Source organism: Odocoileus virginianus, chromosome 28 (genome assembly GCF_023699985.2).
Source record: "Odocoileus virginianus isolate 20LAN1187 ecotype Illinois chromosome 28, Ovbor_1.2, whole genome shotgun sequence".
NCBI lineage: Eukaryota > Metazoa > Chordata > Mammalia > Artiodactyla > Cervidae > Odocoileus > Odocoileus virginianus.
The window spans coordinates 19,793,050-19,818,188 of record NC_069701.1 but is presented as its reverse complement, the minus strand read 5'-3'; the positions used below and the strand labels follow the sequence as shown (position 1 = coordinate 19,818,188).

Sequence of the window (25,139 nt, the reverse complement as noted above, 5' to 3'; positions counted from 1 at the left end):
CCCTGTATTGGCAGGCAGATACTTTACCACTGCACCAAACTTCTATGAATGTCACCCTTGCATGGAAATGCTGTTTATGGAAATAGACAAAAACAGGTTGCTGCCTCTGTCACTGAAGTCACAAAATCACAAAAGGAATGGACCACAAATTGGATGGGATGTTAATGGCTTTGGTGGGCTGCAAATTTGTGTCTCCTTCAGTGGCAAACATCACCTTCGTAACCTTCTCCACAGCTATTTGGTATTTTCAGTTCTGTCTTTGAGGACTTATCAAAAAGTGAGAAAAGGATTTTCAACCTGCTGAAAATTTGACTCTCATAGTCACTACCCTATGGATTCTCAACACTTGCTGCATATTAGAATAACCTGGAGACCTTTAAGAAAACGCCCCTTCATGTGATATGTTTGATTTAATTAGTCTGGGTTGGGGCCTGGTAATCTTTTTAACCAGCATCCTAGTATTTGCCTTCATTTTCCCATATGAATTATTTTTCCCTAACACCATGAAATGGGCACAAACTGTTTTTGCAACTGATGCAATACATTTGTAGCACTTATCTATATTTGGTGAAGAAGAATATAAATTAAGATAAAATTCCTAACCTCAAAAAGCTCACAGACTTTGGGCTCTCTGAAATGTATAATATGAATCTCACTTCTGGAACTCATTATGCTGTCTGACCCTGGCCAGGCTGTTTGATCTTTTTCATCCTTGGAAATTAAACTACAAAAGGAAAAAGCTAATACATTCCACATAAGATGATTAAAAGTATTAAGTGAGAAAATGCTCAACAAAGAGTGACAAATATTATTGGATTATGTTCAACATCATTGTTATAAATGGCAGATGTATAATTTCTATAATTATATAATATATGCAATTTATATTCATATATGTAATTATATGTATGCATACTCACATGTACAGTAAATATTTGTTACATAGAGAAACAACTATTCAAGAATACAAAAGATTTATTCAGAAAACGGGGGGCATCCCTGTGGCTCAGATGTAAGGAATCTGCCTGCAATGCAGGAGACCCAGGTTTGATCCCTGGGTTAGAAAGATCCCCAGAGAAGGAAATGGCAACCCACTCCAGTCTTCTTGCCTGGAGAATTCCATGGACAGAGGAGACTGGCAGGCTACACTGTTTAGAAAACAAAGGCAGCTTAATAATTTTAAGTCCAGTAAAAGAAATGCAAGGCATTGGTGAGAATTGCTGGGGGAAATCATGTTTACTTCTTTTGTTCCAAGAGAATTTAAACAATGCGGCACTAAATATTTCTTCGGGGGTGAAGCCACGCACTTATGTGCTGCTGCCATCTAGCGTCCAGATCTAACAACTGTAGTCTTGCTATGCCTTCCTTCCATTGCCTGGTATTCAGGGCTGGAAACCGGCTTGGTACTTTTTAATCATTTTGAAACAAATGTTAAATAACATTGAAGTGTATCTGTAGGAATTTGTTTCCCTTCCCTTTTCAAGTATGTAATAGGGAATACCTGCCGGCCCAAGCAGAATGGGCTACTGGCTCCTTGCTGGTCAGTGGCTTGTCTGTCTTCAAGGTGTCAGGGCGTATCTACAACATGAGATGGTGTCCGCTTCCTCCTCAGTTTGGCATTTAGGAAAGCATTGCTGACCTACAAGACGGAAGAATGTTGTCACAACTTGTCCTCAGTTACCACTCGTATTGTTTGTGTGTGGTTGTTCGGTCACTCAGTTGTGTCCGACTCCTCGTGACCCCATGGACTGTGGCACACCAGGCTCCTCTGTCCTCCACTGTCTCCCAGCGTTTGCTCAGATTCACATCCAGTTATTTCTATAGGAAAGTGTTATTTGGTGAGTTTTGCATGTTGTGTGATCTGATGAGAATTTTTTTTTTTCTTAAACAGGAGTGGTTTCAATATGATTGGCTTCATATGATAGAGAGCAAGGTTTCTCAAATTTGACACAGTTGACATAGTGGACCAGACAATCCCTTATTGTGGGGGGCTGTCCTATGCATTGTAGGAGGGGGTTTAGAAGCGTCTGTAGCCTGTGCTTCCTAGATGCCAGTGCAACTCCCCCTCCTAGTGGAGAAAACCAAAAATGTCTCCAGAAATAACCAAATGTCCCTGGGCTAAGAAACACAAATGCGAAACCATATTATGGGAATTACATACAAATAGGTGGTTTTTATGCTTCTTAGTTTTAAAAATATTTTTTAAACTGGAGTTCAACTGCTTTACAATGCTATGCTAGTTTCTGTTATACAATAAAGTGAATCATACACACATACACACACACACATATTATCCCCTCCTTCATGGACTTCTTTTCCACCCCCCTCCATCCCACCCATCAAGGTCATCACAGGGCACCGAACTGAGCTTCCTGTGATTTAAAGTAGGTTCCCACTAGCTATCTATTTTATGATAATGTATATATGTCAATCCTAATCTCCCAATTTGTCACTCCCCCCACCCCCCACAACCACCCCACACACATGTCAATTCTCTACGTCTGTGTCTCTATTCATGTTTTAGAAATAGGTTCATTTGTACCGTTTTTCTTGATTTTATATGTATGCATTAATATACAGTATTTGCCCTTTCTAACTTCACTCTGACAAACTCCAGGTCCATCCATATCTCTACAAATGACCCAGTTTCATTAAGTCTAGTGTTTGCACTAGTTGGAGACAGATTATATGATGCCTGGTGAATTTTGTTAGCAAATTCAATCCATCTATTCATTGATTTTTTTCATTCACTCATATATTCAAGAGAGGCAGTAAAAGTATCCCACTTTATACTTGGTTGGCCAAAAAGCTCATTTGGGTTTTTTTGCTTGCTGTCATGGAAAAGCCTGAATGAACTTTTTGGCCAACCCATTACACCCAGTTGCATACTGAGTTATAAACTAAGAGACAGTCTGGAGTGAAGGTTGATTATAACACATTAATTATGACAAAGTGTTTTTCTAACTCGGCATGATATAAAAGCATGGACACAGAACCTGTCCCAGAAGTTACTCTAAAGGAGTAAAATATTTGGCGAGGCAGTTTGCCTCCTGTGTCTCACTTTTTTCCTCTGTCAGTGGGGAATGTATAGCATCCCTGTTTTGCCTGGCTTACATCATATCAGAGAGGAGGACGATTCCCATCTGTGCATCTGTGGTGTATTCTGGAAGCGGATAACATCAATCCTGGTGGGGAGGGGTGTAGAGAGGAGACAAGGAGAGAATGAAGTCATTGGGACACCATGAGAACTATTCTAGCAGGCGCACCCCGCCAGCCCAGGCAACTGTTTTCAACTTGGACCACTGCAATAGCTTCCAAACTGGCCTGCTTCATCTAGTCTGTCCTCCTTTCTGTGTAGGCATCACAGGGCAGCTAGAGTGAGCTTGTAAAAAATACAAACATATTATCACCCCCACTCAGAGTTTGTAAAAATCCTCCCTTTCTCTTCATCTCAGTCCAAGACTCAGTCATTTCGGCTCTTTCCTAAATACTGTAGAAATCTTTTACCCGATCTCTTTTACTCCAAGCCTTGACTTTTCTGTGGATCTGCTGGAGGTCTTCAGGTGAGAGAAATCTTGTCATGCCAGTAGCTTGCTTTAAACCCACCAATGGTCCACTTTGTCCCATGTGCATATAATTCAAGGTCCTCTTACACTTGGTCACTCTTTACCTCACTAGCTGCATCTCCTAACAGTCTCCCCTTCATCCCTCTCACATTTTAGCCATGGTAACAGTGAACTGGCTTCCCTGGTGGCTCAGTGGTAAAGAGCCCATCTGCCAATGCTGGCTGGGCTTCCCCTGGTAAAGAATCTGCCTGCAGTATGGGAGACCTGGGTTCAATCCCTGGGTTGGGAAGATCCCCTGGAGAAGGAAAAGGCTACCCACTCCAGTATTCTGGCCTGGAGAACTCCATGGACTGTATAGTCCATGGGACCCCAAAGAGTCGGGCACACGAGTGCTAGAGATGTGATTTGATCCCTGGGTCGGTAAGATCCCTTGGAGGAGGAATTGGCGCCCTGCTCCAGTATTCTTGCCGGGGAAATTCTTGTCCGATGGACAGGAACCCTGTGTGCTACAGTCCATGATGTTGCAAAGAGTCAGACACAACTTACCGACTAACAACAGTGCACTACTGAGTGTCGTGTTCAGACTGTGCTGCTTTATGTCTCTGTCCCTTTGCACACGCTTTTCCCTGAGCCTGCGATGCTCTTCTGTCCCTTCTTTATCCAGCAAAATTCTACTTTCCTTCAAGATTCAGATCATTTCCTGCAACAAATATTTGCAAGAACTCTTGCCCCTCAAGACTAGGCTGAAGGTATGTATCTCCAATATGCTTTCATAACATCCTCTGCAAACCTTTATCAGAGCAAGCCTGACAAAGGGATGTGGGAGATGATTAAAATTGAGTTAAATTAAAAAGATCAAATGGACTCAACATGAAAAGAAAAGAAAGATAGGTCAGGCAAGATTAAGTTCCCTTCCTGAACACCTCTTAGGATATGGGAGAGACAGGGAAGAAAGGGAAGTAGGTTTGAGAGTTAAGAATTAATGGATGGTGAAGGTGCTGAGTCTGGTTAATGGAGTTTTATGAAATTGTACAAAGAGCTTGTAAAGGTATGGTGGGCAGGGAGAGGTCTCTAAATGGAGAACTAGGCAAAGAGTAGAGGAGGGCATTAGGTGAAGAGGTCACACTTCAGAGACCACTGCCAAAAAAAGTCCATCTCAACTTGTAGGTCTCAGGGCTGAGTCTTAAGGCCCTCAGACAGCCATGCTTCTAATAACTAACTAATGGGCAACATATGAAGCATCCATTTCTGAAGCCCCCGACATGCCTTTAGCATTAGTTACAAAATTCTTGCTTTTGATCTTGCTATAGAAGAAGCTGGTTGGATGCTAGGGAGGCATAGATCACAAAATGACAGAAAAGAACTCTGAGTGGCCTTAAAAGATATTAGAACGAAGCAAAGAGGGCATTTACGACAGAAGATAGAGCAGAATCACAGCGCGTTATATCATTGCTGCCTTTGTCTCCCTTAGAACTAGACTGCAGAAAAGGGAATGACTTCAAGCTGTCCACAGTGGTGACATTTTTGTTAACAAGATAAAGACATAGTCTGTATCTGAGGCCCTTGTGTTAACACATCCATTACTGGAGAAGGAACAGTAATGACAACCCACTGCAGTATTCTTGCCTGGAAAGTCCCATGGACAGAGGAGCTTGGTGGGCTACAATCTGCGGGGTCGCAAAAGGGTCAGACAAGACTTAGCAGCTGAACATTACAGGAGGCATGGGTGAATTTGAAACAAAGCTTTGGGAAGGATAGACGAGTCACTGAGAAACAGGTATAATTGCTCCTTTAACATCATTATTTAGCTTGGAATAAAAGGACACAGGGAAGGCTTTAATCAGAAAAACCATGGTTTCTCATTGACACGCAGAGAGAGGTAAAGCTATGCAGGTAAGTTCTTGACGTATGGGAAGATACTTGTATTGGATTGACCAAAAAAGTTTGCTTGGGTTTGCTCCATAAGATGATACAGAAAAACCCAAATGAATAGTTTGGTCAACCCAATACAACAGGAATGTGTCATCACATGGCAATGGGTTGTTGAGGAGAGAGAAGCAAGTAGCCAAGGAACCCACATGGCTGAAGAATCGTTCTGTGGGTTTTGCGATGAGAAAATTCACATTATTTAAGAGCGATGGACTAAACTAGACGGAAAGTATTCCGTTGTGTCAGCCAGGCCCTAGTTAGACAAACTATGTCTCCTTAACAATAGTTGAAGAAAAAAAATACATGGTAATGGATGTATGTATATGCATATCATATGGGATAAATGTGTTAAAATCATTGCTGTACCTTTTATCACTGTAACACATCTGTACACACATCTCTCATACACATACATGCACATATGAAAGACTTTTAAAAATCATGAGAAAATTACAGAACTGAGAGGAGAGATATAAAATTATGGAAATGTGCAAAGAAAGATGGACTGGTGAAAAATTTCATGTAAACTGTGAGAGAAAAAGAGATACCTGAATTCTCGAAGGCAAATGAATTTGAGGGCAAAGAAAATATGCAAGCTTTGGAAGTTCTTGTCTGAAAACAATGAATTTGAGCAGTGTCAGATAATCTTTTCCTAGGGTATTAGTTATGTGTGCCTTTTATCAAAAGAGTTTGCATCATTCTCCCTATGGGGACCTTGGGGTGGCCCTAGGGAACAGTAGGCTCATTTATAAGTTAACACGTGACCAGTCCCTGAAGCAAGGATGGATAGACCCAGTCAGTGATGAATTGTTTAATTGTTCTGCACTTGGCCTTTAGGAAGACTGAATAATTTGGAAGTGAGCTCTAAACTTCACCTCCTCCTATTGGAAAATGAAGGCTGAAAATAGAATATTCAGTGAAGAGAAATTTTTGAGTTCAGAATAACACAGTCTATTTAAAACACGTAGCAAGGAGTGTAACTGTGGAAGGCAAAGACGAAGGGTTTTTAAAATGCCATATTCACAAGGAGCTCAGCGTGGTGCTTTGTGATGACCTAGAGGGGTGGAATAGGGGGGTGCATGGGATGCTCAGGAGGGAGGAGATATATGTATTCCTATGGCTGATTCGTGATGTTGTACAGCAGAAACTAACATAACACTGTAAAGCAATTGCATTACAATGAAAAAGAAAAGAAAATGTAGAAAGGAGCCCTCCAGGCTCCTCTGTTCCTGGGATTCTCCAGGCAAGAATACTGGAGTGGGGTGCCATTTCCTTCTCCAGGGGATCCTCCCAATCCAGGGATCGAACCCGGGTCTCTTACAGCTCCTGTATTGCCAGGCGGGTTCTTTACCACTGAGTCACCTGGGAAGTCCCTATATATTGGTGAGATCGGTGTGTATTTTTCTTCTCTGCTCTTGAATAGTTTAAATAGCATGAAAAACTGAAAGGAAGAGCAATGCCTCTGTATCTCTGTGCCTCAGAGAAGGTTTGGGAGATAGTGAGGATCACAGGCAAGGAAAAGTGAACGTTGCTCGGTCGTGTCCAACTCTTATGCCACTCCATGGACTGTCCATGGAATTTTCTAGGCCAGAATACTGGAGTGGGTAGCCTTTCCCTTCTCCAGGGGATCTTCCCGACCCAGGGATCGAACCCAGGTCTCCCACATCACAAGCAGATTCTTTACCAGCTGAGCCACAAGGGAAGCCCAAGAATACTAGAGTGGGCAGCCTATTCCTTCTCCAGAGGATCTTCCCAACACGGGAATCCAACCAGGGTTTCCTGCATAGTAGGCGGATTCTTTACCAACTGAGCTACCAGGGAAGCCTGTAGGCAAGGCAGTGACTGGCATCTTATCAGAGCGGAGGGAGAAGCAGGAAGGATCAGGGATCATGATCTTGGAGAGAAAGCTTCTGGAAGAGAAATGCTAAGGCTTATAAATGTAGACTTATAATAGTTCTAGAGTCAGCAGGAAAAGGAGAGTTTAAAACAAACTATAGGGAAACAATGCAAATGCCAGAGCTTTTCCTTCCTGAGTTCACATCACCATCTTATCTGAGGATTTTATGATGATGTTGTTTGATGTTGGGAGAAATCCAAATATGAATAATATGAAAATAATTTTTAAAGGACCATTGGAGAATCAAATGAAATGGTGGTGCAAAGGATTTTGTAAGTGAAAAGGTCCTAATGAAATGTTGGTAAACATTTGCAGTTATGTAGCCAGGTTGGACCTCAACTCTGAATTGTCTTCCATTACCTAGTACTCCTGAAGTATGTCAAAAGGGAAAATAAATCACAATTAAATGTGTAGTGATTTCAGGTAAAACTGTATCTGTTTATAGTGAAGTATATGAGCCTGTCAGCGAGTTTGCAAAAGTATAAAGGTTTCATAACATTAAAATAATGTGTGGATATTTTTCCTGTGTTGGTGTTCTAGAAATTCGATGTTTCCCTTTTTGTTTTTATTTCCTAAATAGCAGAACTGAGGATTTTAAATGAAATTTTAATTTTTGTGAACACACACACACACACACACACACACACACACACACACATATATAGTCAATAAAATGGTGCTGAAAGAGTTATGACAGAAAACAGCAAAACTGCCCCATCCCTCTTCAGCCTTTCCACTCCTTTCTTCCCCTGAGTTCTCTCTAGATGCAACTAGCTTTACCTCTGGAAGCTGTTTCTTCTTTTCGTTTGTCTCCAAATTTCTAAACTGGGTAATTAAGCTGTTCTTCCTTAGTTTTTAAATGTTAGACATTTTCTGTGGTCTACCCATAAACAGCAAGGTAGCAAGAGTGAGAAGATGGTGATTTAGCAATTTTCTGCTCCCCTTAACCCCACTGCACACATCTTCCTTTCCTCCTATTTGCTGAGATGATACCACACCGATGGTCAAGGGTATTTGCTTTGTAACTGTCACATAAATACTGTAGTGGGTCACGATTACTTTTCCTTTTTGTAACCATTTTTATTTTGCTTAAAGTTGATAATGTCTTATTTTTTGGCCTAAGTATAATTAAAAACCCCTATCAGATCCCTTGAGAGAACTGGGAAGCCCATCACCATGATGTCACAGGCAGACACTGCAGTTCATCTACTGGTTTCTTTCTGGTCCCTCCATGTGTATCCTCCCACTGCAGGTCAGCCTCACAGCATCGTCTGAGACTTTTTTTTTTTTTATTAGTTGGAGGCTAATTACTTTACAATATTGTAGTGGTTTTTGTCATACATTGACTTAAAAACTTGTTTTGATGTTGGGTTTCCTGTGTCCTACACCACACATCTTCTGAGGATTACTCTTCTTAGCGCACATCCTGAGAAAAATGCAATCATTCATTCATCCAGTGTATATTTAATCAACATATACCCTGAAACCTGCAGTGTTCTGAGAGTTGAGGCTATATCAGAACAAAGCAGAGGACCCCTGGCTTTCTTGAGGACCTCATATTCCTGTGAGTGTGCGTGCGTGTGTGTGTGTGTGTGTGTGTGTGTGTGTGTGTGTGTGTGTGTAGGGTCACCAGATCAATTACAGGATGCTCAGTTTCATTTGAATTTCAGATAAACAACAATACCTTTTAGTATGAGTATGTGCTAAACATTGCAGGGGATGTACTTAGATTGAGAGGTTGCTCATTTGAAATTCAGACTTAACTGGGTGTCCTGTATTTTTATATTGATAAATCTAGCAATCCTAGTTGAGATGGGTCCAATAAACAGAATAAATATGTAAGTTCTAGAGCTTGCTATAAAGTGACAAATGTCCTGCTGGGGCAGGAAAGGAAAACTCGGCCAAAGTAAGGCAAGCTGAGAGTAGAGACTGCAGGAGTTTTTATTTTTATTTGGACTTTTTTTATTTTTTACTATCTTGGCCCAATTTATATATTTTTTACTTTGGCCTTGTGTCATGTGGGATCTTTGTCCCCTGACCAGGGATCCAACCTGCATCCCCCTGGAGTGAAAGCACAGTCTTTAGCACCAAAAACATTTTGTATTGAGGTATAGCCAACCATATTGTGATAGTTCAGGTGAATAGCAAAGGGACTCAGCCATATGTATACATGTACCCATTCTCCCCCAAACTCCCCTCCCATCCAGACTACCACATAAAATTGAGCAGAGTTCCCTGTGCTATGCAGTAGGACCTCGTTGGTTATCCATTTTAAATACAGCAGTGTGTTCATGTCCATCCCAGACTCCCCAATTATCCCTTCCCCTTAAGAGTAATTGGCTTCCCTGGTGGCTCAGATGGTAAGGAATCTGCCTGCGATGCAGGAGACCGGAGTTCAATCCCCGGTTTGGGAAGATCCCCTGGAGAAGGAAATGGCAACCTGCTTCAGGATGCTTGCCTGAGAAATCCCATGGACAGAGGAACCTGGTGAGGTAGTCTGTGGGGTCGCAAAGAGCTGGACACGACTGAGCAACTTACACTTTCACTTTCATTGCTTTTCACTAAGAGTAATACAGGGCAGGCTCATCGAGCAGATGAGAGATTAGCAAGGTCATAGAGGTGCAGAGCTAGCCCTCCAGTTGTCTGGTTCCTCTGTTAGGAGGAACACTAAGTCAAGAGCATACCTGGAGAAGCCTGGAGTGTCTGAGAAATAGCAAGGATGCCGGAGTGGCTGCCTCATAGCGTGTGAAGGGCCCAGTGGTAGCACATAGTTGGAGCGGTAACAGGAGCCTGGGTCACGCAGGAACTTGGAGGCCTTTGGAAGGACTCTGTAGTGTGTCCCCGGTAAAATGGGGAGCCACACAAGGTTTTGAGTGGAGGTGTGGCCTGAGGTGACTTCTGTTTGAATAAGATCCCTCTAGTTTCTCTGCTGTGAATGTACTGATAGGCCGAACAGGGGCAGGAAAAGCAGTTGGAAGGTTATTGCAGCGATCCAGGTGAGATGAAGGAAACTTGGGATGAGGGAGGCGGCAGCGGTGATGCTGAGAACAGATTGGATTCAGATTCGGGATGGATTTTTCCTCCCACATTTTATTGTGAAAAAAATTTGAAGCAATACAGAGAAGTCTTACCCATCGAACTGCCATCTGGTTCTACAATGAAATCTTTGCTGGGTTGGCTTTATCGTCTCTCTGTCCATCTCTCCATCACGTGCCTGAGTCATCCCCTAGTCATTTCTGATTCAGTTCCTACAAAGATGAACCTTCAGTCTCCTGCTGTGATGGTGTGGTCATTGGTACCAGGGGAATAGTCACAGCATAGCATATCTGGCGTGGGATGCAATAAATCTGGGATCAGTTGAGTTCAGTCGCTCAGTCATGTCTGACTCTTTGCGACCCCTTGAACATCAGCACACCAGGCCTCCCTGTCCATCACCAACTCCCAGAGTTTACTTAAGCTCATGTCCATCGAGTCGGTGATGCCATCCAACCATCTCATCCTCTGTCGTCCCCTTCTCCTCCTGCCTTCAGTCTTTCCCAGCATCAGGGTCTTTTCAGATGAGTTAGCTCTTTACATCAGGTGGCTAAAGTATTGGAGTTTCAGCTTCAGCATCAGACCTTCCAATGAATATTCAGGACTGATTTCCTTTAGGATGGATTAGTTGGATCTCCTTGCTGTCCAAGGGACTCTCAAGAGTCTTCTCCAACACCACAGTTCAAAAGTGTCAATTCTTAACTGATCCTTATACTGATTTTTCAGTCAGTTCTCCCCTTTCTTTTAGCTACATTTCTCTCCTTACCTGCTGGAAGTGCCTAATGATTTTAAAACCTGAGTTTCCTATAGTTTAAAGGCATAATCTGACTTGCGTTTTTATGTCAGCTATCACTTCAGGTTTTTAGTTTCAGCTCTCTCCACCTTTAGTCAGTTATGACTCACTTATCTTTTTTCCATCTTCTAAAGCTGTCTTTGACCTTTCTTGTCTTCTATTACATCCTTTCAATGTTCTTTGCCTTGGTGGCTTCAAAACATTTTTATGTCTGCCTTTCATTTCAATGGGGCTTTTAGAGAAAGGAGACTTGTGTTTCCAAGTATTTTGTCAACATAAAAGATCTGAATGTATTTAGTAATACTTTGTTTTCTGTTTTAATGGATCTACCAAAATAGTGAAGATACATTAAAACCGGTGGCAAAGTAGTAATTTTTCTAGCGTCTAGATTCCAGACACTGTTGTTACTTTTCAGGACCTGGAGGACACCAGGCTGGAAACCAGTGGTGTACATCATTGTCAGCAAATGTTAACCTTTGGCTCTCCCAGCACTGATTCTATTCTGTTGGCTTCTGGTAAAGGTGTAGAAGAGAGAATGCGAGTTCAGACTGAGTCAGACATGACCCCATTTGATTAATGGAAGGGCTGAGTTTTCATTGCCTCTTGGAGCCCACGTCCCCTTCCTGAATAGTTGTTGCATCCTTCGGGTGGATGAAGTCTAGTTCCAGTTGGAGACATCCCAGCTACAAATCCTCCCTCTAGACAACTGTGCATTTCCAGCGCCAGCATTTTCCAGCTCATTGCTTTCACTGTGCTGAGTGTTCTATTAAATATTTATCATAACTTTGCCTTCCATGTCTGAAATGGTGCCACAGACTGGTAATTAGATTGCAGCTAAGGATTCTCAATTTCATTCGGTGCAGGAGTGGGAAAATGGAGACCTTACATAACGAGGAGATGGGAACTGACAGCCAGTTGGCTGTAGGTGCTCCTACACATATTTCCTGACATATGCAGAGGGAACTTTTTGCCAGTTGATCATTGCATTCATTGGCTAGTTGCTCTTCTCACGTTTGCTTCTAGAAAGAAATTACCGAGAGTCATTTGTCCATATTGAGTCTGAGGATTAAACTTTTTACCCCTCCAGAAGGAAACTACAGAAGTAGGCCAAAGATTTTTTTTCTGGCCAGCCTTAAGAGCCAGAGGGTTTGGGATTTAAGGCCCTGTTCACACTGAATGATTGGCTCTTACCATTTAGGACACCGCAGCAGTTCACCCTTCAAGTAAGGGTTTGGGGATTATATTCCCCCAATATATGTTATTACTGAAGACGAAACAATCACAAGACTGGGAATCAGAAGACTAGGTCTGTGTGTTCTTGTACCCACCTCACCTCTCTGAAAGTGAAAGTGTTAGTCTCTCAGTTGTGTCCCACTCTTTGTGACCCCGTAGTCTATCCATGGGATTCTCCAGGCAAGAATACTGGAGTGAGTTGCCATTCCCATCTCCAGGGGATCTTCCTGACTCGGGGATCAAACCTGGGTCTCTTGCATTTCAGGGAGACTTTTTACCATCTGAGCTACGAGAGGAGAACCTTTCTCCATTTGTGCAATGGAAACAGTAATATTAACCTCTCAAACCGCTGGGCAGGTGTGATAACAAAACAGAATGATTTAAGTGAAAATATTTTGCAAGCTGTCAGGGGTTTCTGCTCTGCAGTTTCCTTTCAGAGTATGGGGCCCAGGACAGAGCCCTAAGTAGATAGTGTGCCTGAGTTTCAGTACTTTTCTATGGGTTAAACAGTCAGGTTCAACTTGAAATAAATTCTTCCAAGCATGTATTAAGTTCCTTATTCTGTTCTGGGTCTTGATATGATCATGAATGGAGACATTATAAATTGGCAACAGCTATTCCTAAAGAAAAGAGTTACTGTCCAAGGGAAGAGTCTAGGTAAGAACCCAGACAACTGTGACTCCTGGAGAAGTACCTTTCGGGGGTATAGTTTAGTGGTAATGAGTATTGCCTTTGAGGTCAGAGAAACCCAAGTTCAAATCTAAACTGTGTCACTTTCTAGCTAAGTGACTTTGAGCAATTCACTTGACTTTTCTGAGCTATCATTTTCTCATTTGTAAATATCAATAATAATCCCAGATGCTTAGAGCAGCTCTAAGAACTAACTGAAATAAAATCCATAAGAAGTTTATCATCATCATCATCATCATCACTATAACAGTATTATTCTTTTGATAATAATTATAATAATAGTAGGTTGACATTGAGTGTCACGCCCCAGGCAATGTGGTTGCATGCTTACACACATTAATATCTTTGTCCAAATCACTCTAAAGTATAATCATTTCACTGATGAGAAACTGAAGCAGAGAGAGATTAAATAATGTCTTAGGGTTGTACAGATAGTTAGTGGTACCATACCTAGGCAGTCTGGTAAAGACGAAACAGTTTCTGCTCTAGTGACTGTTGTTCAGATCTCAAGTGTTTTCTAAGAAAATGGCATGATAAACCAAGGGATGATTAGGTAGGTAAAAATGAGACAATAAACATGAAAAATGCTTTGTAAACAATAAAGAGATAATTCCAGAAGCTTGTTGATTGGGTAGCATTTAACCATTTCTAATTTCAAATAGCCAGAGAGGTTGAGATGAATCCCCAACCTTTGACAAAAAGGAGGCTTCACATGTCACCTGTGGTTAAGAAAGCCTCTGTTGCCCTATTCATAGGTAACATCATCACTTATCTTGAAGATGGAGTTTCGACCTTTCAACATAACACACCAGGGATTGCACACCTGTCATTTCACTCCTCCAGGTGTCAGGGTACCTCCGGCAGAGAACTGAATTCCCAGTTGCCCAATTTTCAGCATATGCCATTTCAGGAGAATATTAGATGAAGACAGAGTCTGTTGTCCTATAAATTAATTTAACACTCTTTCTCTGGAGAGCAAATGACTGCATTCTAAAAACAATATTTTCACTCAAGTTATGATGGCTTGTAAAAACATACCATGAACAGGGTTGACAAGGATGTTTAGGAAGCATATAATGTCCCAGGAAGCCAAACTGATCTAAATTCAAGAGGGTTGTCTCCTCTCCTCAGTCAGCATCAGAGATGGTTGCCTCTTAAAAGGATGGCTCAGATGAAGAGCAGTTCACAGATTGGGCAGAAATACGAGCCTGTCTGGTCAGGTGATTAGGGAAGGGCTTAATGAGAGTGATTCCAAACACGTAAGCATCAAAAGAAAAAGAGGAGGGGGTGAAAATTTTATCAAGTAGTTTGTTACTGTAGTGAAAAATATTTTAAAAACTATGCATTCCCAGTGTTATGAGATAATGAAGAGAGTCATATCCTTCCGGATTCATTCAGGACACTTCCTTCTTCTCTCCATCTTTCCCTTTCTGCTTTCTCTCCTGTTCATTGCTCTATTGACTCTCAACACTATATCCCCTTTTAAAATATGACCCCTGATAACCAACCAGGACCTACTGTAGAGCACACGGAGCTCTCCTTAATGTTATGTGGCAGCCTGGATGGGAGAGACGTTTGGGGGAGAATGGATACATGGATATGTATGGCTAAGTCACTTTACTGTCCACCCAAAACTATCACAGCATGGTTAATCATCTATTTATTGTTGTTCAGTCGCTCAGTTGTGTCCAGCTCTTTGCAACCCCATGGACTGCAGCACGCCACACTTCCCTGTCCTTCACTATCTCCGGAGTTTCCTCAATTCATGCCCACTGGGTCAGTGATGCCACCAACCGTCTCTATGTGTGCATGCTAAAGTCGCTTCTGTCGTGTCCAACTCTTTGCAACCCAGTGGACATTAGCCCTCCAGGCTCCTCTGTCCATGGGATTCTCCAGGCAAGAATACTGGAGTGGGTTGCCATGCCCTCCTCCAGGGATCTTCCCCACCCAGGGATCAAACCCATGTCTCTTACATCTCCTGCATTGGCAGGCAGGTTCTTTATCACTAACACTACCTAGGAAGCCCAACCATCTCTATATCCCAGTATAAAATAAAAAGTTTAAATAATAATAGCAACTAATAATTTGGGAAAAACAAAAGGGTTAATGAATATGTAAAAAAAAAATATGATCCCTGTTAAAGCTTCATACTCTTACCCCAAATCTGTCTCAAAGGATTTCTCTAAGCAATATTTGATGTGGATTATCATTCACAACCTGTTTTTTTTTTTACTCTTTCTGTTAAAGACAAAGCGTTTTGTCGTTTCTTTTTTCTTATCTTTCCATGAATAACTCATGTCTTTTACATATTACATATGATAATAGTTGCCATATATACAAAGCTGGCGGCTTCTCTGGTGGCTCAGCTGTAAAGAATCCGCCTGCAATGCAGGAGACCCCCATTTAATCCCTGGGTCACGAAGATCCCTGGAGAAGGAAATGGCAACCCACTCCAGTATTCTTGCTTGGAGAATCCCACAAACAGAGGAGCCTGGCAGGCTACAGTCCGTGGGCTCTCAAAGAGTTGGACATGACTGAGCGACTGATCACAAAGCTAAATAGGATGTGACCCTTTAGGGTGGTCAGAAAGAAGGTCAAGAGATAAGACAATAAAGTATTCTAGGTACTTTGCTTGAGGTCTGTGCAGGAAAATCTCAAGATCCAAAGAAGCTAATCTAAAGATCAGACAATGCAAAAATATTCCATAAAGGCAGCAACACCTGGGTGGAGCATAGCAGGCATTAACATTGTTCATTCATCCACTTAACAAGCATTTTTTGAGTGTCCTTTGTGTACTTTCCACTCTCCTAGGTCCCCAGGGTATAAAATTTAGCAAGGAATAAACTTGTCTGGCACTCAACAAATATTTGTTGAATGGTCAACTGAAGAGACCTGCTTTGATTCTCCTGGTGAATCCGGAACAATCCTCTACGTGTAGAAAGGCATGAACCTTTCAGGGTATTCTAAGGAGTTCAGAATAATTGCTGGGTGAATAATTTGGAGGGTGGTTATGGGCACAGAAAAATAGGGCCCCAGAATAGCTGCAGAGTTGTGCAGTGTACAGCCTGCACAACAGTATGTGATCCTGCAGGCATAGTGAGAAAGAAGGTGGGAAAAAAGAGTAATAGCAGGACTATAAAGTGCTTGGTGACTCCGGCCAGTTGTTCTCCTGGGGGCAGGAGAGGGACAGAGGTAAGGGAGGCAGGTATCAGACTCATTCACAAATTGTCTCTTCAAATTGTGTGTAGTTCTGCCCACCCTAGATATGCAAGATTCTGTTGCGGCCCTACACACAAACACACTCGCCCAGGCCTCTTTATACACTCACACTTGCTTTCCCAGAATTGTTCCCACAGCCTTTTGCGGTGATGAGAATGAGTCGTATTCCTCAGGGGGACTGGAACTGAACATGGCAAGAAACGCTGGAGACAGTGCAGAACTACCCACAGGTTCTTGGCAAGGCAGGAGCTTGGCCAGATTTTCCTGTTACAAAGCTCACCGTGGCCCTGGACTGGAGGGTGGATTGGTGAAGTGTGAGCGATGGTGAGGGCGTCGCGCTGGAGCGCTTTCACATCCTCCAGGTCTAAGGACACTGGTAATTCAGACACAGACACTCCTGCTTCCCTGGGTCTTCAAGGTCACGGACACAAGACTCAAATCAGAATGAAAGAGATATGTTGGTATTTCCCCCATGAGGTGGTGACACCTGAAGCATTTCACAGGAATGGTGATTTAGGACAGAGGTGAACACACAAGCAGATCTGTGCTGGGGAATTTTTGATAGGACATAAAGCATTTAACTTTGAACTCTGCTTACCTAAAAGATATTTTCTGTTAGTTCTTTTTGTTGATGGTGTTTTGCTTGTTTTCCGTTTGTGTGATGTAACAGCTCTATGTAGCCTGGTCACCTTAAACACAAATACATTACCAATAAATCCACAATATTTTCTGACTGTTTTATGAGGCCATTTTTTTTTTCATTTAGTAAAACATATGATTTTCTGTGATCCATACATAAATATCAACTGTGCCTTGTCAACAAAAAGTGAGTTGATGTAATTGTTTTTAATAACTAATTAATGTCACCAAGAAGAAGAAATATACATCCTTTTTCTTGCTTTATGTTCTTAATAACTACACATGATTCCAGTCTGTTGCTCCAGTAATTATAAAGGAAAAATAATTTTCCTGAAGTCCTGTTATCACACATCATAAGAACCAGACCACTAGACCCCGTGCTGTGAACTCAAAATTTGTAGGAAACTTTTGATTAATCATTTCTACAACGTTTGAATTTTCCATTATGTTGTAAGTTGATATAGGAGAATTAACTTACATCCTTTGAACCCATTTTTTTTTTCCTCTATAAGTATCTGGATGAGCTACAGAAGTTGTTGTTTATGGGATAATTTGTTACCTGACTGTGTTAGGAAAGTAAGATTGAAAGATGGTACTAGAAAGTGGACTGTAGGTTAACATATCATAGTCTAACAAGATGTGCACTGAACCCAGTAAGTCAAAAGGCTTATCTGAGAGTGTTATAAACCACTGCTGGGTCAATATATTAAGTGATTCTCCCAGCTTTAGAGATTGGATTCATTTCTAGAATATTAATTTTTGGAAGAATAGATTGGGAGTAATGGAGATGTGATTTCTAGCCTGGCTCTCAGGGACCACCTGTGTGACCCCCACTCTGCCAGCTGGCATGTCTGTGAACTGAGACCATTGCCAATGACCTCAGTGTCTTTTATCCTCCTCATTTCAGGAAGGCACATTTGTAGATTACCTGGCACAGAGTAGGTGCTGTAATACTGTGACTCTGTCATCTAAGAAAAAGTTTCCCTTTCGCTGGCACATGGCCAGAGGCCTCCTAATTAAACATCGTACGAGGACAAAGGCACAAAGCAAGATGTCCTTGATAAGAACAGGCGATCGTTCTCTCATTAGTGGAAAAAATTATTTAAAATACAAAAACATATCTTTGAGGTCTACTGATTATTTTCCCTGGGCAAGGTATGTATGTTACTCGTAGACATCAAAAACTAAAATGTTTTACGATAACCCAGCTCTGCTTATAAAACTTTATTAAGGCCTTTGGGAAAATGTGGAGACAAGATTTTTGTTGCTTTGTTCTTTTTCCCTTCAGCATTGAGAGATGTTGCTAAGCTGCTAATGAATCATCTTACCTTTGTTAGAATCAAGGGCACAGTGAGGAATGAGGCTGATGGTAGAAAACAGCAACGTTAGAATAGGCCTAGTATGCAAAAACGACTGCTTTGCAACATGCAGTAGTTGCATGTTGGAAGATATTTGTAGCAGCTCTATTTTTCTTTACTCAAGAGAAATGCAATAACAGACAACTGGACTGAATATTCAATCCACATGTGCATTGGCACTGTTAATCAAAAGGATTTATCTTTTGGAATGGAGAATGCAAAACTGTTCAACATTATGAAACATCAGAAATAAAGGAGCTGTAATATGTACATTGAACAGAGAATCAAAGCCCAGTTCTTCTTATGCAAACAGATACATATCTATAAATATATTTTATCCTATTACCTGTACTTGACACATATTTATTTCTTAGGACCACTGAAGGCTAATTTTCTGAAATTAAATGCAATATTTATTTAGAGTTTATTAGAACAAAACCATAAATCATATTAAGTGAGCATTTAATCCACTCAAGCAACTTGTAACTATTTCTGGCATTGATAATTCCTTGCTTGTGCTAAATGAGTGATTTGCAAGTCACTAAGCAGATTGAAAATGCAAATCTAGATGCTTTACAGAGTAAGTGGATTGTGGATATGGTATAACAGATAAAAGTGTTCTTGTTCCAGTGTTGCCACTGATTTGTGATCTTGCATGAGTATCAGTTCTTCTAAGAGCATCAGTTTTACTAACTGTAAAGTGGCAGTGATACTGATACTGATATCTTATGTTAGACAAGGTAAGTAGTTTGGAAGGACACATGAAAAGTAGTACTTGATTACAGTATTGACACTGCTCTGAGCTCACATCTGTGAGAGTCCAAACATGGGAAATGTATCTTACATCATCACTGTTTTCAGGGAGCTCATGTATTGTTGAAAGGGACATACAGGTGAATGAGCAATTACAATTCGGTAGAATGAACAAAGCAATGAGATCATGTGTAAACTAAACAGGACACATCATAAGGAAGGATTCCCTTATCAGTGAAGGAGATGATCATGGAATATTTTTCAGATGGAGGTGATGTTTGAATTGGGGGGATGTTTGTCATCCCAGTAGGCAGGGAACTGAATGCTTTTGGTATCTGACTGGGAACAGAGACTGTTCACGTTATCACCCCTATGAGCAAAGACTTGCAGGGTCTTCTAGATGAAGGAAGAGGACAAGCAAGGACATTCCACAGAAAGGAATTTCACATTTCAGGGCAAATGGGCAAAATTGTGAAAGAAAGAGTATGTAGTCTGGGAATACAGAACTATAATTTTTGTGGGTCCCAAAGCTCTGGGAAGGGATGAGGCCTGGCAGGAGTGGTCGTGGAGAGCAGTGTATACAAATAAAGGGACTCTGCTGACAGGAGACGGGGAGGTAGTGAAAGTATTTGGGTCAGAGATAACCAAAGTTGCATTTATGGAATTCCCTCTGTGGTAGTTGACTAAACAGATGGGACACAGCTAGGCTGGAGGCAGTGAGAGCTCTACAGATGACCAGAGAAGAGATGAGGCGCTGAACTAGGCAGAAACGATGGTGGCAAAGATCCTGAGAAACATTTAGGGAGAAATGAATGCTTTCAGTATCTGACTGGGTAGAGAGAATGCTCATGTCACCAACCCTATGAGAAAAGACTTGTGTGGTCTTCTAGTGGAAGGAAAAGGACAAGCTGCCTTTCCATTTGGAAGTTCCAGGAAGAAGCAAGGGCTAGAGTTATAGTTTGGAAAACAAAAAATACATGGTAGTGGGACTCCCCTGCTGGTCCAGTGGTTAAGACCCCATGCCTCCAATGCTGGGAGTGTGGGTTCAATTCCTGACTGGTGACCTAAGATCCCACATGCTGCATGGCCAATGAATAAATAAATAGTCCCTACTTCTGGTTCTGAGGCTCTTAAAAAAAGTAGAAGGTAGTGAAAACCATGAGGTTGCACATAGAGAATCAGACTGAGAAAAGCGGTAGAGAAAAGACAGAAAGCTTCAGAATCTTTTGGAAGAGCAAAACTTAAAAATAGGCAGAAGGAAGCAGAGAAAGACCCCTCAAGCAGGTAGCAGGAGACTCAGGAGAGTCTTATCATAGACAGTAAAAGAGTAGAGAATTTCAAGGAAGGAGTGTCAATACTGGCAGATACCTTACTTGAATGATCAATGAAGACAGGATTAAAGACCATCCATTGGATTTGATAATTCCAGAGGCCATCAGGTTTCCTTTCTCATGCAGTCAGTTAAACAGAAGCAAGTCTACTGTCGGTTGGGCAGTAAATAGGAAATTAGAAGTTAAGACACTGAGTGTAAACTTAACTGTCAGGAAGCTCAGATGTAAGGAGAAGGTATGAGAGGAAAGTAGATTGGGATGGAAAAAGAAGAGCTTTCTTTGTACACGAGTGGAAAGGGGTTGGATACATTTATTTCTTGGAGTGTAAGGAGCATTATACAACAAAGTGGAGACAAGAGGGAGATGTTTGATGTAGCTGGGTTCTTCATGAGTGGTAATGTGAATTTGGACAGAGAGGACTTGACCTTGGACCAAAGGACTTTTTTCTGTGACTTTGGAAAGGCAGGGGAAAGGATGACTGTAGACTGGAGTGAATTCGTCCTTGGAGATACTAAGAGAGAGGAAGCCATGTCTGACAAAGATGGAGTCACGGTAGGCTAATGAGGATGAAATGTGTAGTGTGTTTGAGAATAATAGGAATAAAAAATGAAACTGACCAAAACAAACAAAAAAATCAATTAATTGTAATTGGTCTGATATCACTAATCTCTGAGGTGAAAAGAATTCTTCCAGCAGAGCTCAGCAGCTTAACCCTGATTTAGGAGGATTATACACTTAATCCAAGGTTGGAGTTTTAAACAGTTTTATACTACAAGGAAAAGGAAGACTTGAGAGTAATTTGGTTTCTAGCAGGTTAATTTTTTAGGTTAAACAATAATAAATTTGTTTCTGGACATCAGGTGGGCATTCATTTCTTCTTTTTTTTTTTTTTTCCCCTTTTCTTGAGACTGACCATGTTCTAAGAAAAGGCATGGGATTCAAATCTCTATAATCAGGCTATAAACACCTATAGCTCTGTTATCTTCATCCCATGATTAAAACTTGCCCAGTTTGACCACTGGCTTTCTTTAGCAAAATGTAGGTTTCTGATTAGCCACAGGAAGAGTATGGAAGACGAGGTGGGCAGAAATTTAATTCCTGTGTTATTCACATTCAGAATGACTCTGTCTCATGTTGGATCCACTTTCTATGGTCCTATGGCTTCATGAAAGAATTGGCAAGCAGTTTCTACCAAAGATCATATACTCCAGGCTGAAAAGCATTTATGTCACTATTTTCCAGAATTCACTGATAGTTTAAAACTTCTTCTGACTGGTTGTTTCTTTCTGGTGAAACAGACTGCTGAGAGTCAAGTGAACTTGGGCATTCTGCCAGGGGCACTCATGCCAATGATGTTTAGAGGTAATTTGCAAGGGTAGGAGGTGCCAGGACTTCAACAATAAGCAAAAGCAGCTCTGTTGGAACAACTGGAGAAAGGGTCAAAGTGCTATTTTGAAACTGGCCTTTTCAGTTTTTCTCTCAGTAACTCCAAGTTTTAAAAACAGGAAGTAGAAACATACCCAGGAACTTGTGAAATGAAAATAGGCCAGTAAAATTAAACACGCCCTGATGGATTTTATAAGGAGGAACCCATGTGGGAAGAGCACTAGACTAGGAGTCAGGAAATCATATTCAAAGATCTGGGTCTCACTGTCTTCATCCTACACAACAGGAACATGGTACCACTGGCGGGACCTGGGGAGGCACCATAAGTCAAGTGAAAGTCACTCAGACGTGTCCAACTCTTGGAGACCCCATGGACTATAGCCTGCCAGGCTCCTTTGTCCATGGAATTATCCAGACAAGAATACCGGAGTGGGTAGCCCTTCCCTTCTCCAGGGGATCTTCCCAACCCAGGATCAAACCCAGGTCTCCTGCATTGCAGCTGGACTCTTAACTGTCTGGGCCACCAGGGAAGCCTGACCTGGAAAACTGCTTCCCAAATCCCCTGCCAAACCCATAGCCCCTTCCCAAGATTATATTGCCACTGTTGTTCGGAATATTTTGGGCAGGAGACAAGTCAGCAGAGTCTTTGGTGAACATGTGGTACTTCCCCTTATTCTTAGCAAGAACAAACCTTTGGCTCACTGTGCCAAACCTCCGTAACTCAGACATGTTTTTACTAGACAGAAATAACCACATGTTTCACCTTTTCAATCTGTAGTCTTGTTAACCTGGAGCTCTAAATGGTTCGTGCACCTGAAAGTAAGGTTTTTGTTTGTTTTTGTTTTGTTTTGAAGAGGAATTCTATGGTAATTAGGAAGAATAAGAAAAAGACAAACATAACTATTATCTTTCCTTCAAAAGCCTCAGACAGTAGGTGACTAGGGAAGATTTCAGTTTTCCTGAGGGCATCTTCAATTCCATTTTCCATTGAGTATTTGTGGGATCATTAACATATTCCAAAAACACATAACAAGGATTGACTATACAGCATAGAGAACTATGTTCAATATATTAAAATAAACTCTAATGGAATAGAATTGGAAATATATATATATGTATAATCAAATAACTATGAAATGTATGCATATATATTTGTGTATATATATGTATATGTGTGTATACGTGTGTGCTCAGTCACTCAGTTGTGTGATTCTTTGCGACCCTATGGACTGTAGCCTGCCAGCTTCCTCCATGGAATTTTCCAGGCAAGAATACTGGAGTGGGTAGCCATTTCCTCCTCCAGGGAATCTTCCTGACCCAGGGATCAGACCCATGTCTCCTACATCTCCTGCACTGGCAGATGAATTCTTTACCACTGAGCCACCCAGGAACCCATATATATCTGTAAATATACACACATACATTTACATATATAAATATATACATATATGTATAGATCTTGGGGAAGGCAATGGCAACCCACTCCAGAATTCTTGCCTGGAGAATCCCATGGTCAGCACAGCCTGGCGAGCTACAGTCCATGAGATCACAGAGTCAGACACGACTGAGCGACTCACATACACACATGTACATATCTGTATTCTTTATTCCAATTCTATATTCTATATATTTCACAGCAGGCATTTCCATGGTCTTTTAGGTCCTGGTTCAGAGGGGAAATCCAAGTGGGGGGAAAGGAGCTGAGGCAGCAAGCTGGAAATGGGACAATGAGGAGGCTGTGAAGCAGCCTCAGGTGTCAGCGAGGAGCCTCTATAATCACAGAACCAACAGGGGATTGTACCTACTGATTCCCAGAGCAGGGCAAAGCTGCAACCCAGGGGTGCGAACCGTGCATGATCCACTTGCATGGAAAAGACAATGCTTCTCTCATAAACTCTATGCTGATTCAGACATGGCACAAGAAGTGGAAGAACAATGGGGGCTTGAAAAACAAAACAGAAAACAGTAACAACGCTAGGGCTGGAAGCTGATTTGAGATACTGCAGGAATTCTCAGAATTTCACTCATTTACTCTCTTTTCATTCCCCAGATGCTGCACAACAAGCATGTTATGGTCCGCGTGGGAGGAGGATGGGAAACTTTTGCAGGGTATTTGTTGAAACATGACCCCTGCCGGATGCTGCAGATATCCCGTGTGGATGGCAAGACATCCCCCGTCCAGAGCAAATCTCCAACCCTTAAGGACATGAATCCAGACAATTACCTGGTGGTCTCTGCCAACTATAAGGCTAAGAAGGAAATTAAGTGAAACTGGGTGGTCACTACGAGGGGACTCTCCCAATGGCCTGTATCTACATCTCCAGTAGTCAGTTTAGCTCACATGCTCTACAAATTACTTTGGAAAAAGACAGACAGAAAAATGTCATCATGCTGAAACACGCTCAAAGAGTAGCACTATTTATTTTGAATGCTTCTGTAGAAAATGACCTCTAAAAAGAAATTTTCAACTTAGATTTAAATTAGACAAATTGTAGCAAATTATTATTTCTCAATATATGAACAGTATTTAGAACACAATCGTAGCAGTACAATTCTAGCTAAAGATAAAAATTATTAGAAGAAAATAGGATTTACAGTAAAATCAACAAAAAGTGCCTGCCCGAAGTCTACAGAATAAAAGCACTCCAGACATTTTTTTTTTTAATTTACAATTGCAGGATTTTAAAGCTGATTTTTAAAAAGTGACAATTAGTGTGATGACGTGCTACTAAAAATATCCAACAGCACTATAAAGTACAGAGTATTCACGACAGTAATCCTTTACTGGAAAGGCCACTTTAGAAAAGTTTACATTCACTTGGAAGATTGCCTTAAAGTTTATCCCTTAGCTCTGACCAAATATCAGGGGTACTTTTGGAAGTTTTCACAACACCCCTTAGAGAATGGCTTATGAGTTGTTTCACACAATCCTAGGCACGTGGCTGTGTTGAAACTGACTGTGTAATTCACACACGTAAGCTGACATACATTTATATTTTGACAGAATAAACTGTACAGTCAAATGTCCGTTGACTTCATGTTATTTCAAAGCATTTTCTTATTAAAATGTATCTTTAGTTAACCCTACTTCGCTGTGCTGTCTAGTAATTTTACTGTAGCTAATGATGTTACAGACTTATGTATACCCTTGTATATCTAGGACAGGGCTGTTTTGTACCATAAACAGCAAGATATTGTCCTCACTGATTCAAGAATTAAAAAGATAAATGTTGAAAAATTTCCCGTCTCTATTATCAATGCTTCATTCTGAAATAAAGATCATCTGCAAATAGCAACTTCCCCTGGGAATTA

General features: G+C 41.3%; 1 protein-coding gene across 6 annotated transcripts in view; it reads left to right on the top strand.

The window, feature by feature from the left end:
- GAS2 (growth arrest specific 2) overlaps positions 1-25,139 on the top strand; it is a 168,314-nt gene extending 143,175 nt beyond the window's left edge. For all 6 annotated transcript variants that reach the window (XM_070457278.1, XM_070457279.1, XM_070457276.1 and 3 more), the window contains one exon: positions 23,878-25,139. In XM_070457278.1, the coding sequence (XP_070313379.1) occupies positions 23,878-24,096 (219 nt within the window). In that variant the 3' untranslated portion in view covers positions 24,097-25,139. The remainder of the gene's footprint in view (positions 1-23,877) is intronic.